Below are 19,281 nucleotides of genomic sequence, written 5' to 3'. Positions count from 1 at the left end.
AAGTTCTCATGATTTGTGCGACTTACAATAATTTAATATTACTTGGGAAAATTCTCCTTCGTAATCTGCGGAAACGAAAATGAGGCGAATAGAAAAAGTAGAAGTAGGAATGAGAAATGGCAAGATGATGGAAGAGTCGGGTTCAGAACTACAGGTCGAAATTTCAAATCATTGAACACTGAGTGTAGATTTGGCGCTCGTTGATTGGTGTAATTTATGTCATGTGTGCCCTGGTCACCTGATTGACCTTCAAACATGGCGGCCCTCAAGCCGGGTGAGTTGGCGTTTCACACAATTTTGAACACACAGGGCATTTCCTCTATTCGTGTATTTCAAAACTATTTCAACATCTTTGCCATATATATTACAATGATCTCTCTTTTGTGACTATGAGAATTTCACAGACAAACATGATATACAACGCCATACCAGCACTGCGACGGTAGTCATGGCTGTGCAGGACGCGGACGCTATCTAGCTTAGCTGTAGCTGCAAAATTGTAGCGCTACGGTGAGGCGGTCGGTAATTTTTTGGTTTTGCGACTTCGCTCACCAGTAGCGCTACAATGCCGATGGCCCTGTAGAGGTGAAAATAAGCGCACCCCATTGGACAAGGCGTGTTGATGTGATTACCAACTTCCGGTAATGGCGGCTCCCAGAAACACCGATGCCAAACGCACGCCCAATGTTTTATGTAACGCGATCGACGTGTTTGAACAAATTCCAAAACCTATAAACGACAAGGTTAATGTAGTATAGTGTTGAGTCTTCAGTAGTGATAAATCGGTACGACCAAATGCAGTAAATATGTAGCATTTCACATCAACACGCCTAGTCCAGTGGGGTGCGCTTATTTTCACCTCCACAAGGCCATCAGCATTGTAGCGCTACTGGTAAGCGAAGTCGCAAAACCCAAAAATCACGGACCGCCTCACCGTAGCGCTACAATTTTGCAGCTAGCTTAGCTGTTGCTGCGGTTACCCCGTAGCCCTACCACTCCCTTTGCACTCCCCCAACACAACCAGCAAAGGGAGTGGTAGGGCTACAGAACTGCAGCAAGCTTAGCTGTAGCCCTGCGTACCTAGCTCTGCGTAGCAGGGCTGTATGTTTATACCGGCGTTATACGGCCTCCAACAACCACAAGGTTATTTGTGGTGGGAGGCCGTATAACGCCGGTAACACACAACCCTGGGTATTTGTGGTTTGAGGCCGTATAACGCCGGTAACACACAGCCTTGCCACGCAGAGCTACTGCATACCGTGCTGTGTGTTCCCAGCGTTATACGACCTCCCACCACAAATAACCTTGTGGTGGGAGACCGTATAACGCCGGAAATACACAACCTGGTACGCAGGGCTAGCTGAGCTGTAGCTCCATGTGGCAGGGCTGTGTGTTACCGGCTATTGGCGTGTGGTGGGAGGCCAATAGCGGGGTCCAGGCACTTCACACCAAAACCATTTCGTACCAAAACTACCTCGTCCCAAGTACTACTTCATCCAACGCCACTTCGCCCCAAGTACCTGGCACTAAAACCACTTCGCCCTAGTATAACACGACCAACTCGGCCTAAAACAACAATACCATGATGTATGCTGACATAAGGTTGTTTTTACCTACAACATTAATGTATCAGGACATTTTGACTACTACAAACCATTTATTCTTGCATGAAATCATAAACGATATATTAGTAAAAAGAAAAAACGCAAACTACTACATGCTACAACTCAGGTGCTGTGCGCGGAATTGCATGATGTCATTTTCTCACAATGTATACACTTGCAAGATTTCAGACCTGGGATTATAGAAAGATGATGAAAACTTCAAGGGCAGTGGTAGGTTACAGTATAACCTTACCAGTTGGCGATTGGTTTAGGGTGAATTGATGTTGTTTTAGGGGGAAATGGTTTGGGGCGATGTGACTTTTGGGGCAAAGAGGTTTTGGTTCGGGGTTGTTTTGGTAAGTGGTTTTGTTGCGAAATGGTATGGGACGAGATGGTATGATGTGAAGTGGTTTTGGTGCGAAGTGTGTGGGAACCCCAATAGCAGGTAACACACAACCCTGCCATGCAGAGCTAGCTTAGCTGCAGTGCTGTAGCTCTCGGTTTTGCATGGGTATTTGGGTCGGATGGCATAACTTGACTTTGTCGTCCGACGTGAATACTCAAGCAAAACCTTGAGCTACAGCACTGCAGCCACAGGCACTAGAGACATCGCTTTGCGATCGGTACTGATTCACAGTAAACAGAGAGAGAAAAGTTTACTGTGAACCAGTACCAATCGCAAAGCGATGTGTCTAGTGCCTGTGGCCCTGGCCACAACTTTTCCCGGCAATTTTGGGTGATTAGTAAATATCGCCGGAGGAAAGATGAAAGATTTGAAGCAAAAGTTAACTTAGTAGCAGTTTAGTAGCCTAGGGTTGTGGGTCGGAAGGCAAACCAGATTACCATCTGACCCACAACCGTCGATCAGCTAAATGACCCAAAGCCCTTGTACTTGCTACATATCTGAAGCAAAATAGAGTGACACAGAAACTACACAAACATTAGGTTGAGGTTATGTCAGTCAATGTGTGTACAACACAGTTGCTGAATCTGATGTGTGATTTTTCCATGAGAATCAAAAATTGAAAATGGTCAAAGTTTAACATTTGACATGGGCTCAGTACGGTTCCAGACACTGTGCACCAAAACCAGGTTGCCTCAAGTAACTTCGGACCAAAACCATTTCAGACCAAAACCACATCGTCTGTACCTAGTCCCATGCCACTTCACCATAAGTACCATTTCATACAAAACCACTTCATCCCAAGTATAGTACCATCATAATACTACCAGCTTGTCCTAAAACAATGTAGATGGTAGAATGTATGTTGACCATACATGTATATTGTAGCCTCACTTTCATAATATCATGATGATGATCTTTGAACAAAAACTTTCTCTTTAGTAGTCTTCAGAATTATTGCCATCAGAGAGATATGTCATACATGCGGTGGGGAATTGTTCAATCTATAAGAAAAGACCTGTGAAGTCCCCTCACTTGCTGATAAAAGTTTTACAATTTATATGTCATCATAAATGTTGCCTCAATTTAGCGAGAGAGGTAATGACCATGACCATTCCAAATAAAAGTGATTATAAGGATTTTGTCAATGAATTTAAAACATCACAATATCAAAAAGACTTCAATAAGAAAGAGTAATTCAAAATCTGAAACCTTGTTGTTTGTGTAAATGATCCAGGCCTCTAAAGAATGAAATGAATCCAACAAACAATGGAAACCAAGAGAATAATCATCTCTCAAGGCATGTTATGACACATTGGCAAAGTTCTGATAAGCTTAGCAAAACTTTGGAAAGCTACAGTACGTCTCTTCAGTATATTAATTCACTTTTTTGTTGAAATACTTTGATTGTAGGTAATCCTGAGCGAGGGTGGAATGACCCGCCAATGTTTTCATACGATGTTGAAAGTGCATCTCAGAAGTCACCAAGAAGAAATCAGTTGAACAAGCGAGTTGGACATGATCTCACTGCCTTGGGCACAAAGAGCAGTGGTATGTGTCATTTTCATATTCTTAAAATGTTTTGGAATACAAAAAATGACAATGTGCAACATTCTACAGACACACCAAAACTTCCGTTCAGAAAGGCATGTCTAACACAAGCCCAAAACAAGCACAAGACTAGTCCTAGGCTTGTTTTAGGCTGGCCGTAAAGCAAGCCCAAAGCATGCCCAGCTTGACAGCCAAGTCTGCATGTCTCATTCTCACCTTGTCTGAGGCCATTGAGTCTAAAGGTGATAACTATCATTGCCACTGAATTATATGTCTGTGTGATTTCCTGTACATTTTAGGAGACAATGCATGTTGAAAGCTAGCCTGTTGGTCTCAGGCTTATTTTAGGCTTTTTTGGGGCTTGTCTTAGGCTGGTCTAAAATGAGCCCAAAACGAGTCTAAAGCAGGACTTAATTGAACACAAGTTTTGGTGTGTACTGTAATTAAGTCAAAATGTTTATAGTTGTTTCAAATGACTAAAAATAAAACTGAGATATAGCTTCATGATCACTTTCATTACAAGACAGTTTGATTTTTCACTGCCCGTAACATTTGTAAACTCATCTGCGATTTTAAATAATAATGATAATGTACATACATAGTGCCTCGAGGGTCTATGGTACATGTTACTTGTTAGGTTATTCACAAAATACCTAGGTTTATATCCAAGTATAGTACATCAATGCAAAGGAGGCCATCCAAGATTCATCATGTATAGGACAATACCAAAGTGTAATAATAATGTACAAGGATGTAAATCTTGGTATTTTGTACTAGTAACATTAAAGCCGCACTTTTCAATCCCAGGTTCTCGCATTAGTGGAGTTCTCCTCCTAGTCAACACCTGGCCAGAACGATGTTTGATTTCTATAACATTAATTACACAAACTGATCTCAACCTTTTGTCACATTTTGCTAATCCTGCAATCAGAGTTTATGCAAGCTTTTGATTGACGGTCGGTTCAAATCGCCAACGGTCATTGATTCCCACCACAAACGCTCGAATTTCCTAAAAAATTGTCTCAGTCGCGTTAGAACTTGAACATAACCACAGAGTTCGATAAACAGCAACTTTGCGCTGACCGCTTGGCAGTCTGTCTGTGTTTTTGCGGCAGGGAAAACTAAAAAGTGGCATTTTCTGGAGCGTGTGCCCGTGTGTTGCCTGTTTGGTGTCCACTTACACAATGAACGCCGCCATAGCTTGGCCGCCTTTAAATAGCTAGTGATTTCAGAATGCTATACTGTATACATAAAAGTGCATTATGTAATTGCTTGCAGATTAAAGGTAGGGAATCAATCCCAGGGATTGAGTTTGTTCTACTCTTTAAGGTGTCATAGTCTTTTATTTTTTTCAGTTGAAATTGTGTTCTAGTGAGTAAATCTCCTTGCAAGACAATCTGACGCCTGACCCATGCCTTTACGTACACATCCCAGTGTCTCCACAAGGGTTTTTGACGGGCGGTGCGCCGGCTTCTTTTTGTCGCCGCCCACCTTTAATCTCGCCTCGCCCACCTTTGATCTCGCCCGCCCACCTTTGTTTTCTGTAGCCTAAACTGTTTCACAGTCAGTTGTCCGAACAATATCTGAAAGCCTATTGAATAACCAGATATGAACTGAAAATGCTCACGTGTTTCATAATATTGCATTATGTGCAAGTTTGAACCTTTGCTACATGATTTGCTACATTTAAAGTGTTATGATCAACACAATGAATTTCACCACAGATCAATTCTAAAGGTCATTAAGTATTCAAATATGTAATTAGCTGAAATAAAAATAATTAATTTCTTTGAGTACTGTCATTGTATCACAATATAGCATGTGTAATTACCTTTGGTCAAGTCCTTCAAGCTCTATATGCCAAACCGTGAAAGCTTGTTAGCTATTTATGCAAATTATGAATTAGCTGACATGAAAATGCAAAATGACTTTCAATACTGTTATAACCTGGTATAATGATCAATGTACACAGCATGTTTCGCCAAATTTTATCAAGTAAATGCCAGTATATATCCCTAATTTGGAAGGTTCATTAAATATGCATATTGGGAATTGGCTGAAAAAAATGTCAAATGACTTTCAATAATCTTGTATCATAGTATCTTTAATGTACATAGCAAGTTTTGCCAACTTTGGTCAAGTCAAAACAGATAAATATCGCTAATAAATGCGGGATATCGGACCGCAGGCGGGCGAAGATTGCATTATAAGCGCGCCAACCCAAACTCACTGCATGGGCATCACATTTACGAAATCGAAGTCCAAAGTCAACTACGTCATTGTTAGAATAAGAGAGGTTTTCCATCACACGGGAGCATACCACCACAAATTTTGCACAGATGGCGTTGCACTGGCATTGAAAAAGGGGGCATGGGAGCATGGGAACGCGGGCAGTTTCCTCGCTATGGGTAGGAAATGCATTGAGCAAGACACACTTCCGGGTTCGCAAAAAAACGAGGATCCCATTTACGGGGCGCTCAAATATAACTATTTGCTGTGATACATAGCAGAGGCGTATATGTTTGTGATGCTGAGAATAACATCAGTAAATAAATGACGGGTTTTAAAAGTTGACGTTTTTTGCGATGAAACAGACTTCTGAAGGTAGCTCGCTTGGGGAACACGTCATCCCGGCCGCTGTCCGCTTTGACCCAGTAATTCACACTGGTTTTGGTCGGCCCCAGGTACCCAAGTCACTTCGACCCCGTCACATTTTTGCCTACATATCCACGGAGACGATTCAACATGTTCCACAACAAAGCCAAGACAAAAATTGAAAATATCAATAAAATGGCTTCACAAAGGCTTAAATACACGATACTCGATGAAGTATGAAGTTTATGAAATGAAATCAAAATTGACAACACAAGTGTTTGTCTCGGGTAATACCACTTGAAGTTGAACTATTCTTGACCGCGGAGTGACGTCACTTTCACCTCACGCACGCGAGTGAGGTGAAATGGGATTTGACTTCACAGGACAATGAACAATGCAGAAATTATGTGACAAAGTACAGAACTTAGTGTTTATCATTGACATGATGTTGAAACTTTGAATACTGCTGTAAACATGTAAATGTTGAAAAATCCACACTTCAATATTTTGTTCTCTCGGCAGTGTGACGCAAAAATGACGTAAAAATCCGCCAGTTCCCGGATGTCCGCGGTCAAGAATTCTACAGACTGTTTTTTCCATACAGTGCAGTATTTGTCAGTGACAAATTAATCTTTGCAATACATTTTTTTGCGATGAGCTGGAAATTTGATTAATATCGAGTTAATGTACATAAATATTCCGTTATTTACTGGGACACGTTTATTTCTCGATCCGCTATCTGCGGACTACGTGCTGAAGTACATTGACTGTTCATGTCAACGATCGTTTCTCCCTCTGCAGAGTTTCTGTATCCCGTTCAACAACGCTGTACCTCGATCACACGATAGTGACGCTATGTAGCTGTGCAGTATTGAAACTTATCATAAAATGGCCACCTCGTCTAACAGTAACACGTATTGTCGGGATTATCGTACGGAAAAAAGACTGCAAAAGTAAGACTTATGAATCTTCATCAGAATTGAACACATCATGATTGTACACGAGTATCAACCGTGAATGCACGTTGAGCTCGGCAGTTACACAAGCATGGTACGCTACATGCATAGCCCTACGAGTATGGCGACAGTGTCCGGCTTTGGCTACGCCGGGGGCTACGCCGCCTACCGGAGGTGGGAGGCGGCGTAGCCAAAACCGGACACTCTCGCCATACTCGTAGGGCTAGCTACATGCACTGCCGCGATGCCGATCGTATGCATTCCAAGGCCTATCCCGGAATTTGTTTCACAAACAACCTCAAAGGAGAGCAAACATACTTCTATGGACAATGACGAATACGTTTCTTGGCGAAGCAAAATCAAAACAGTGCAGAAGTACATGAAGTAGGTCATGGCCTTGGACTCTGTGCACGAACCTGATTGGACACTTCAATACCTTTGACCCAAAGTTATTATTCATCAGCACTTCCATGCCATGAGGCTAGGTAGAGAACGTATTAGCCCTGCGTACGATGCTGTGTGTTCCGCTGCAGCTAATAGCCCGCTCACCACAGCCCTGCAAAGACCCGTACGTAGAGTTGGTGACTTCAAATCCATTTTTTGACTTGACGTAAAAAGCCAAATTACTGCCGAAATTCAGCGTTCTTGGGCCCAAGTCGTATCCCTGCCTACCTCAGCTACTCGATCGCTTCCAAAATGCCAGTCTTTTATTCTTTTTCGTAAATAACCGTCGATGTCGGCAACTCTCTCGCTAGCCCTGCGTACGTACGCAGTGTACGCTGTGTGTTAGGAACGCACACAGGGAATGCACAGCGTACACTGCGTACGTACGCAGGGCTAGCGAGAGAGAGTTGCCGACATCGACGGTTATTTACGAAAAAAGAATAAAAGACTGGCATTTTTGGAAGCGATCGAGTAGCTGAGGTAGGCAGGGATACGACTTGGGCCCAAGAACGCTGAATTTCGGCAGTAATTTGGCTTTTTACGTCAAGTCCAAAAATGGATTTGAAGTCACCAACTCTACGTACGGGTCTTTGCAGGGCTGTGGTGAGCGGGGCTATTAGCTGTAGCGGAACACACAGCATCGTACGCAGGGCTAAGAACGTATGTACTCATTTCTGGCGATCGAGCAGCGAGGGAAACAATCAATTACCAAGGATAAAGCTAATTTGCTAAACGATATTTTATCTTGAATAGTGAGTTGAATGAGTAATAAAATATCATATTTTTAATGTTCAATACGAGGTTGAAACACGGAGGGACCGTGGTTGAAACCAGTGCTATCCAGCTGTAGCCAACCTGGACAAGCACATTTCACAGCGCCCTCAAACAGTCGATTGTTTTCACTTGTCATACGCGGCGTAACAGAAAAATTAAAACTTTCATAACTTCATTAATATCCAAGCCACGCCCACCAAAACCTTTTCAGTTCTAGCCATTTGAATTCTGAAGATGTCTACCAAATTTGACTGAAATACGTTCAGCCGTTTTTGAGAAAATGGACCAACAGACAGACAGACAGACAGACAGACAGACAGACATCGCTGCGACATATGCTCACGTGTTCACACGTGAGCAAAAATGACAGCAACTGACAACGTCGGTTATAAAGAGGGGCCGTTCACACATCTGTCGGTTTGTTTTGCGACTGCATGCAATCCTCAATGTTCTCCCCAGGCGTTTAAGAGGATCGCCCCGTCCTTTATTTTTTTCGCCCGATCCTGTTTCATATCCGCCGATACTCTTTAGTAAATGTAGTTGAAGACCTATTGTTTCTCAGCGGCGATTTTGTCACGCTTTTATTTCAGCGAGCTTTTCAAGTGTGAAACGGCCGTAGTGCCGATGAACACTGGCTAAGACTTCAATTCAAAAAGCTTGAAATGTGTGAAGCTGCGGACCGTACCGTACAGACACCGTCCATTTCATACAACGGACACGGTACACTCAAAGGCCCGGTGTTGCATTTTTGCCAGCGGACACTCAGTCAAAGCATCTATGCTATAGTCAACTGCCATTGCCGCCAATGTCTCGTACTTGTAAGGATCCGAAGGTCAGGAAAAGTGATTTCGATCAGATCTGGCTAAAATCGTAGGATTGGTTGAGACAAATATCAGATGCAAAAAGTATGGTACTTCGCGTGTTCAGGTCGTTGCGTATCCAAGCCAAGTTAGCCATTTTGAGATCCGTGTACGTCCACATGACGTTGAAGCCATGTGTGTCACTTCCTGTCACGCATTCGTAACTTGCATGGATTCATTCGATTGACTTTGAGAAGCAGTTGCGTTTGATCAAATTTCAAAATCCGTGACCGTTTTAAAATATCAAAGGCACAATGAAATGAAGTAAAAAGAAACTGCACGAGCTAAAATCATCATTCGTGTGATCATCCGAATACAGCAGCTATGTACATACGGTTCTGTACTGTATAGTTCAAAGGTCGCATGTGATCGAGATCAAGAGCACCATGCACCAGCGTGCTCCACACAAACATGCATGGCAGCCTACGCCGCGCAGTTGTCGAAGTTTTGTACGTTTGCCAAACTAAGAGTCGATGAAATTTCAAATCTTTCTCTTGGAAATACTTGGTATCATTTTTTTTCGGCCCCTCTTTATTATGAATTGAGTTTTATTATAAAGTCAACGTATGTTTCTCTGCAGGCATGCTCCGCTGACTCCGCACATGTAACTTAGTGCATTATTCAGTCCCGTATCAACTTGTCATGGACGTAAAAAAAGACGTTCATGGCTTTACCAATCCGGCTACAGATAAACATACCGTATAGTAACAGAGGGTCACATGAAAACGTGCCACCATTTGCCACAGATTATTTCGAACACTGATTACTTCTCATGTAGGCCTACTTTTGAATTTTCATGTTGGTATTGTGTAATATATTTACTAAATTGTGTATTGTTTGTATTAGTTCAATGTGTTTTTTTCACTTTTGATGTTTTATTATTTATTTAAAGTAAATAAACAGGATTTTAAATGTAAAAATAAATTGTATAGCTTGCCATTAATCACTGCTGAATGGAGAAAAATATTGAGAATGTCAGAAGTACATCTCATCACTGGAATGCCTTGTGAATAGCCCTGGTGATATGTAAATTGTATGCAAATATTATGCAAATAAATATGCTAATTAGCCGCCCGCCTTTAATTTTCATTTGTGGAGAACACTGCATCCAAGTCATCAACTAAGCATGAAAATTCAACCCACTCACACAATTGAGAATTTGTAGTTTAGCAGAATTATTTTAACAGAAATATTTCACATAGAATGTAAGGTTTTGACTGATCTACTGGTATGTACACAGTGCGTGGCTTAGTGATCATTAGATGTGTATTTTTGGGGGTAAAAAATTCAAGATCATCACAGATTTTCCTCTTGATTATATAAAACAGTTAAGAGGCTAAAGGTCAAATAGTGTCCAATTAAGACCCAAAAACCCAAAGCTAATTTACTGAGTTTCACTGTTATTGGACTCCACATACCAATTACAGACACTGCTGTATAATAACGATATCATACAAAGTGGATTTGTAACTTGGCTCCAAACAGATATATTTGAGTCCTTGGTAAAAGTATATGTAGGCAGAACTGGTGCAATATCTTTTTGACTTAGATTTGAATTCCACGGTCAATTTAAATTTTTGTTTTTCGTCATTGGTTATATGAGTTATTGACATGTTAACTCAAACCTACAGTCCCTCAAATGAACCATTGAATATGAACTTATACTGTACTAAGCTTAATGATTGACAGGACAAATTTAAACAATATCATACACACACTATTGCCTTCAAAATTCAACACTGTATGAATTACCCTCCAAAAACAATAACATATGCAGTCATTTAATGAAACTTTATGTCACTGATGACTCATTTCAGATGATACACATTTGATATTTGAACCTCAATGACTGCAAGATTCATTTAACACATGACGCCCTATGGCAAAATGATAGATTCAGCAATTGTGAATGGTAGGGGGCTGGACTCGATTAGTATGTTATACTATTTTCTAGTCCCTACCCAATTTACTAATCCTTAATGTGTCTGTATTTTTCTTTTTCTTTTCTGTTCTATTGGGAAATAAATATCCTTATCCTTATCCTTATCCTAAGTATGCATCCAAGATGTAGCCATCACTATCTCTTGAAGACAGGTGATAGAGTTTACACAGGATCCATCAGTGTCTGTTGTGGCTCCTGTTAACTTGCCATTGAAGGAGTCTGCAATTGTTTTTGTGCATTATCTTTAATTTCTTGGGCATCTTTTCTCTGATTATTGTCTATAGGCTCTCCAAAAGTATCATCGACGGCACCACCACCAGCTGGACCACCACTATTACGTCCTCCAACAGGTTTACCTCCCCCATCACTGCCAACCACAGCATCCAATGATAAAACAGAAATTAGTGGAATCACAGAAGATTCCTCAGATGCAGGTCAAATTTCTACTGAAAAATCTATCAACTTAAAGGAAGATTGCCTTTCAAAACTCAGGAAGGATTTGTCGAGGATTGAAAAATTAGTTTCCGTAAGTAACATGTACTTGACTGTGTAACTTCAAAATCGCTGGAGATCTCCCTTCTTCTAATCATTTCTTTTTCAGAAGGATAAAGGGGAAACTTCACATGAATTATACATATTAAGTCAGACTTTGTTCTCGGTCTCAACTACTTGTAGTACAGGACAGCTATAATGGCTTCAGGTATATGATCTGTGTTTAGACTTAGTCAATTGAGTATCAGCCTGGACTCTAAATGGAGTGTTTTGGCCTCAGAGTTCTTTTTGCCTTCTTCACACTCCAATGCAATGATGCTGACTTCAGAGACTTCACATATTTTTTCAACATTACCAATGCAGCAATGGTGAGAGTACGAGTCAAAAAATATTACATCATGGTATTTGGCTTTGAATTTCCCACTGACCCAAAAATCCAAGTATGCTCTCTGTCATAGGGTACATGAACGTGAAAAATTCATACATCTGAACATCAACACTACTAGCTACAGTGTATGCAGCTGGACAGTTACTTTTAGAGACCAGATAGAATTGTTAGTCAAGACCAGACATTGCATGGTAACCATGGACACCAGCTGACATCTTTCCGAGAAAAGCATGTGATGTGATGCACGCTGCTCATTGTCCGCTCATACAGGTTGTTAGTACGACTACAGTCTACCATTTCGGGGAGCATGAAGCTGCCCGGACAAGAGAACAGCGAAAATACACATTGCTATATGCAAAATGGAATGATTCAAATTATGTTTACATCTAGCCCCTAGAAGTCATTTAGCTACCAATCACAAGATAGTGAATTTGTAAATTACAATACATTTGCCAATACTAATATTTGTCAATCATTATACTCAACAACAGGAGCACAAAAAATGAGGGTCATGGTTATGGGTTCAAGGACATTCATGAGGAGACACCTCAGTCTGTCATGGCATGTTTGACAATTTCTGCAACTTGCTACCATAAAGCTAGTAACTCGTCATATCAGTACACTGGAATATGGCAAGATTGTCTCAGATTAAGGTGTTTTGTTTGGTCCAAGAAAACATCGACTTATTTTCTAGATACACAGTGAAAATGTTGCCAGTGTAATGTCGAACAAATTGACAAGTATACTTCTATCAACTTCAAAGTTACATTTTTCACTGCAGCTTTTTACTCAAAAACACATTTTTGAGAAAGTAGACATACGGGAGAAAGGCAACATAACTGATCTCTGTCTTTTAATAATTTTCACGAAATTCTTTTCAAAACTTCTTATTGAGTATTGTACCTCTTCATGACTTTCAAGCAGACACTGTTATTACGCCACCTGTATGGCAGTACATTCATGTCCTGGCGTCTTATTGTGCAGTAGCAAAAGAAATTCTATTCCAAATATGTATGGCCAATGCACACATCTCTATGGTAGATGCAATAATTGTAGCCCATGGACTTTGCACCAGCTTTTTCTGTCGTTTTGGCTGTGTAGCGCTGGCCTGTAGGTGGTTTCTCCACAGTCCCTGTGATGAAGAGACTGTGGTTTCCCTTATCCATGTCAAATTGGCTCACTACAACCATATAGTCATTCAAATCCCCTGAATATGCTCTCTGGTTTAGACATTTTTATTCATTGCTTTTTTGAACATGCAACAAACAAAAAACAGTGCACAGAAGAAAAATCCATGCCACACGTTATAGAAGTTTTAGGGAGTTTGCTTGTCATGTGCGAAATTCCCATTTAACAAATTTGAAGTAGACGAAATGTTTGCTATATTTGGGCATAATGAATATTTACGAGGTTATTCCTATGGCATATGTAGCCAATTGCTGGAGGGCAAATTTCATGATTGACTTCAAGGGGATGCCAGTGATGTAATTTTTCTCAACTGGAACCCTTTCACAGTCAAATGAGCAGTTTTTATTATTGCTTTAATGAAATTATGGATCTCGCGGTTAGACGGAGTGGGGCGAAGGCAAAAAGAATTCCCAGGCCAAAACACTCTGTTCAGAGTCCAGGCTAATAGAGTATCTGTATACATGTATTGCAAACAACTTTGTATGTAATCCCAGTGAAAAATCAAAACATTTACATTTCAACTGGGGATGAGTAAGCTTGGTGGCATCAACTGTTCAAATAACTCCTCCCCAAGAAAACAAGCCTATCATTCCATGGGATTACAAATGAAGTTGTTGGCCCCACACATTATACTGTACTTAATCTGCAAATGAGTGTTCCAAACATGTGGAGACATATTTGTGTAGAGTGGAAGACCAAGCCCTGGTTCTGCTGTAAGTGGTTGTTGAAATTGACCATTTATGTGATGTAAGTCAACTGTTTTCTTTTGATAGTTGTATCCAGTAAATAAATTTATTTAGAGATACAGCTGACAACAGACCTGCCCATTTAAATCAATTTATTCCGGGAGAAAGCTGATAAAAACCTGCCCCTATAAGTACCTATTTGACCAACATTTACATGAAGCCGTTTCCATGGTTATTTGTATCATAGATTAAAGTGTCAGAAGACATCAGTCGCAAGTTAGAAATACTTTCAGACATGTGGGAAAACAATAAACTGTGTGAATCAGTTCAAAGAAGAACATCTGAATTGGCAACAGGTAAGTTTAACTGATGTTTTCTCTCAATTTTTGTGTTATCTACAATAAATTCAGTAGATTTTTGATCAGATTCGAACTAACAACGTTCGGCACCCAGTCACCAAGCGATTAGGCGTCACTGTTCATCAAATGTTCTCCTGCAATGAAGTAGATATGCAGTGGACAGTTCATAAAAGTACATATATAGTAGAAATTTTGATCATTGAATAAGAACAATTAATATTTCACAAAAAATATGTACAATGAAACAGTAAAGTGAACTGTAAACTGGAAAATAAAACAGTTTATTCACTACAAAGAATCATATTGTAGCTGCCATTACATGTAACATAGCACACTGCACTGAGCATAAATGGAAATGACTGTGGTCTGCCATGACTTCACCCATAAATATCAGCAAGTCTAACATTTTGTTGAAACACTGTGTCCCTGCCTTTCAAAGTAGCATTTCTCCATACATGTAGATTTCTTCTTGGGGAATGTCAAACAACGATGTGTAAAGTTGCTCTCACTGTCCCTTATATTACAATGTACATCCATCCTAGCCAGCCAGACCCAACTTAAAGCTGGAGAAGGTCTCCACATGCTAAATTCCATATGTTGCCTCAAAGATTTATATATTTCCATTAAAATTGCAAAATAATAACTGAATAAATTAAAAACATCAACAATCTTGAAGGAACTCTTACCTAAGTACTAATTTGCTATTGCACTAGTTTTTAACAAGCTGACTGTTTCATTTTAAGATCAGCTTCAATCGGGTTAGGGGTCTTGACCATACTGTTTTCGATTTCGTAGTGACATTCATGTATGAGACCCCCGCATTTTTTTCCTCACCTTCAGCTGTGAAAAACCCAATAAAAAATCTACTGAATTTTCAAATCCTTTGCAAACACTGTTACAAGTAAGTCGTCTACCAGCAGAATTCTACCAGTTACATGCACACAGCCTTACCCATTGATGTGTATTGTTATATTCTTTCATAATAAGCCATCAGAAGTGTACAACTAATGTGTATGTAAAAATACACAATCAGACAGTGTGCATGATTCTTTCCATTCATGGGAAGCCACACCCTGTCTCCTTTCTTTGAACATTTTGTTCAAAACAGGTTGTACAGGATTCTTCTACCCCCCGACTGTGAGTCGGATGTGGCTAATTAGAACACAATTAGAATGAAATACAGAAATTATCACCTGGGAAAATACATCTCTGATATCATATACACCTGAATAATTATATGTAATGCATGCCCTCATCATTAATCTATGTAATTTTGATTTTCAATTTATCAGCTCTGTCGAAATCTGACTGTGATAAGGCCAATGAAATACATGTTGGACTAATGGTTGACCATGTATCCGAGGTGAGTCATCAAACAGGGTTTCATTTGAAGTGATAAATAAGCAGACAGAAATGTCTGTGTACCAGCAGCAATGAATTGAATGTCACACTGTGTTGTTGATTTTCACTATCAGGGGTCATTAATACATACACTGTATAGTACATTCATTTTAGTTGTGAATGTTTAAACAATAAACCACACCCAGTGATGGTTTTGACCAGTTCAGGACATATACATGTATGCAAGAGTGATAGCAATTGCATATATTAAGTGAACTGGTCAAAACTGAGTGGTATACCATTGCTGGGTGTGATGTATTGCCATTATATCATAACAGTATATTGAAATTCTGGCATAGAACATCAAAAAAGGATTTTTGCTCTTGCTGATCTGAGAGCTAGTGTGTGTGCCAACCGTGCTATATCAAGAATATGCCATGGTTCTTTTCACGTCTCAACCAATCAGATTGCTGTATTTGCGCCATCAATATACTGGAATGAGATAATACATGATATTAGACTATCTGATGTTAACAGCATAGATATTACTGCTACTCATGTACATCCATAAACTGCGTTGTTGTATATCGAAAACACAGGTAACACTTGACATCTGCAGCATTTTATTTCTGGATGTATCAGCAGGTACTTCACTTTTTTTTTGAAATGTTCTTTCACCCTAACATTTGTTACTGTTGACAAAGTTACAGCTTACAATCATATCACTCAGATTTACAATGAGACACTGGCTTGATTTTGTACATGAACATTTTTAAAATGTTGTGACATTGGTTTTAGGTGAGTCAGTGGATGGTGGCCATTAAAAGATTAATACATGAAATTAGAAAATTGCCAAAAGTTGAATCAGACTCTCCTGATGATAACAAAGGAAATGGTGACAGTGAAGACACCAGAGATGTGTTCAATGAAGAGAGCAACTCAAAAGGAGAAATGAAAGAAACAGTGGAAGACTGATGAATCAACCAAATCAATGCTCCCTATTGTTACTACAGAATATATGGATTTCTGGATACAGTTACAGTGAATACAGTTTGCAATGATATGGAAAAGTCAGTGTCAAACGGTCCAACAAACCAGTCACATCCTTGAAGGAAATGGACATATTTTTAATTTTGTCAGAAAGGTCTTGCTTTTCAAATAGTGTACCAGCTACAGTATAGCATCATTAAAAGTTGTTCTTATCATGTCTGTTATAAAACTGTAAAAATTGCAACAGATTAGTCAATGTATAATTCAAGCTATGTGCACCATTACTACAATAACTTAGCAAAGAAGGTAGCAGCATGGCAAATGCATCATTGTGTAAAATTTATAGGATCTTTTGTCAGACCCTGAATAGTTGGAATATGTCCAATGATCAGTTTCCTCATCCATTCATTTTGACCAATTAGCAATCAGGTATGCATGTAAAACAATAAACACATCACTCAGGTAGACATTGTCAAATATTGCTTGTACTAACTTATTGAGAGAATAGTGAATTTACCTGAAAATGTACAGTATAAAGCTAAAATCTGTAATGCAATTACCGTACCAGTACATCGAGGTAAACTGATATGTCAAAATAAAACATAGCAAGAAGAACAGAGTGATACATGACATGCATAGTGCTCTCTCCAACAGACCAACTTTCAAGAGAATTACTACTTCCATATTATGAGATGACAACATTCGTAATTCCCAGACACATATCCTTTCACTCAGTAAAGACCAATGAGGCTAGTATCAACCTGGATAATTTTTGCCCAATGCTGTTGTTTTTGATGTTGTGGTTTAGCTCTGTACAAGTGAACCCTTGATATATGGATGAAGACACGCCATTCTCTTATTTGTTGACTCAACACATGCTTATTTATCATTTTCCTAAATGTTCTAATATACATTTGTATTAAAACAATGAAATCTGTAAGCAATGGTAACAGTATAGATTTTTAACATGAAAAAGGACTTTAAAAAAACCATATGCGAAAATGTGGTGGAAATTTGGACTAATGACTAACTGTTATAAATACTCCCCTCCTATTCCTAGTTTATATAAATGTTTTGAAATAGAAACAAAATAGAAAAAGACACAGCTTAATATACTTTATAAAACATTTACACTTAAACAAACTGATGGTCCTATGGCTGCTGTGAAATGATCACTTTTAAGATTTATCGTGTCATATGTTTTATATTTATATTCCTTTAAAATAAAATATTACTTTGACAAGTTTTGACTGTAATGAAGATCATTATTTTTGTTAATCCTTTTGAATGATGTTTACAAATGACAGCTAGTGTGTTGAATTCTCATTTTAAAGAGAGTCTTACATTATTTGGTAATGTCTATAAATAGCAGGGCCAACTTCAGTCTATCTCCTATCAACATTTTGTCATCTTGATGAATTTCTTTATCAATAGAGCAAAGTTGTGAAGATCTTGGCATATGCTAGTTTCAATACACATGCATTTTGTGAATTCAAATACTGTGAAACACTATGAATAATCTGCATGCTTTTTTGGATGTTCATTGCAATCAGGTTTATTAATTTAGCTAAAAAGAAATCCTAACTATGGTAAATACAGAGCTACCCATGGTGAAAATAGGGAAAAGTTTAGCAGTATCTGATATCAGCGACTTGGTGAGAAGGCATCGCTAAAAAGATGCTAGTGAAAAAAGGCATGTTTTACTAATACATCGGAGAAAGACAAATCGCTGTATGAAAGCTTTTGTAAAGATATAAGAGAGAAAAAAGCAAAGCATAATAGAGACATTTTATCAACCAGAGAATTGTCTTCTACTGCTTTCTGTATTTTCATAACATGGCATTTTGAGTCAATTTCTCATTGTGGATGAATTTATGAAGCTTAGTTAAGTATGACTTTCATGTGCTTGCAGTGGTGAATATTACCCCATTTAGGAGTGGTCGTCAGCCATTGTGGTGATTTGGCAAGATTCTGAGAATGGTCACACTCGCATTTGTTCCCAAAACATAGTGCACAAATTGAAGTTTGCTGTGTAGTTCGACACATTTTGAGATAAGACACGTTCTGTTTCAGTAAATTAATAACCATTACAATAAATCAGTGTTGGTAGCTAGGAACTGACATTTCACACTGCAGAAGAATGTGGAAACAAAAACAGAAAGCTCTTGACAAAAAAGTTTGCTTCAAATGAAAATTGCTGTCACTGACACAGCAATCAAAAACTTTTGAGCCCATAATCCATTCAGTGTTTTTGTTAAGTGTGGTAAGCTGTAAGCAGTTAAATATTTCCAGAGTTGCCCAGTCATTTACACCAGGGTTCCTTGCCATAGATATAGAATAAAATACCCAGTGCAGCTGAATATATGATGTCATTATACTCTATGACAGAGGTATTATTTTTGTTTATCATTGTTCCTATTTATGAATTTACAGATGTATTAATAACTCAAATTTTGATCATGACCAATTCATGTCTACTTTTAACTCTGAAATACAAACTGTCAGAGATCGTTATGGTTGAACAATGCAGCATGGAGCTCTATTGGATCATAGCATGGCAAATGGCCTTTCCTACACAAAGTGTTGAAGCATAAAAATCCAAGTACTGTTTAATTTATGACTTTCACAATAATTCACTGGATGCAGTTTTGCAATGGACCTGTAGCTTGAGAGGGATTGCTTTGATCTGTGTGATTTTTGTCTGCTTT

At 39.1% G+C, this 19,281-nt stretch overlaps 1 protein-coding gene across 1 annotated transcript; it reads left to right on the top strand.

Annotated features, from left to right (window-relative positions):
* The first annotated feature begins 135 nt into the window (after positions 1–135).
* LOC139130710 (steroid receptor RNA activator 1-like) lies at positions 136–17,816 on the top strand. Its single transcript, XM_070696479.1, has 6 exons — positions 136–274; positions 3,421–3,558; positions 11,414–11,655; positions 14,131–14,239; positions 15,535–15,605; positions 16,382–17,816. The coding sequence occupies exons 1-6, from the start codon at positions 256–258 to the stop codon at positions 16,556–16,558; spliced, it is 756 nt and encodes a 251-aa protein (XP_070552580.1). The 5' UTR covers positions 136–255; the 3' UTR covers positions 16,559–17,816.
* The last annotated feature ends 1,465 nt before the right edge of the window (positions 17,817–19,281 follow it).

The sequence above is a fragment of the Ptychodera flava genome, chromosome 4 (assembly GCF_041260155.1).
Source record: "Ptychodera flava strain L36383 chromosome 4, AS_Pfla_20210202, whole genome shotgun sequence".
Lineage (NCBI taxonomy): Eukaryota > Metazoa > Hemichordata > Enteropneusta > Ptychoderidae > Ptychodera > Ptychodera flava.
Note: the sequence above shows the minus strand (reverse complement) of the source record. Positions and strands in the feature narration are given on the sequence as shown.

What these genes read in the sequence shown, in the direction of transcription:
- LOC139130710 (XM_070696479.1), top strand. An exon ending in GGATTGAAAAATTAGTTTCC is followed by an intron (nt 11,656 to 14,130) that starts GTAAGTAACATG and finishes TTTGTATCATAG; the next exon opens with ATTAAAGTGTCAGAAGACAT. An exon ending in TGGTTGACCATGTATCCGAG is followed by an intron (nt 15,606 to 16,381) that starts GTGAGTCATCAA and finishes CATTGGTTTTAG; the next exon opens with GTGAGTCAGTGGATGGTGGC.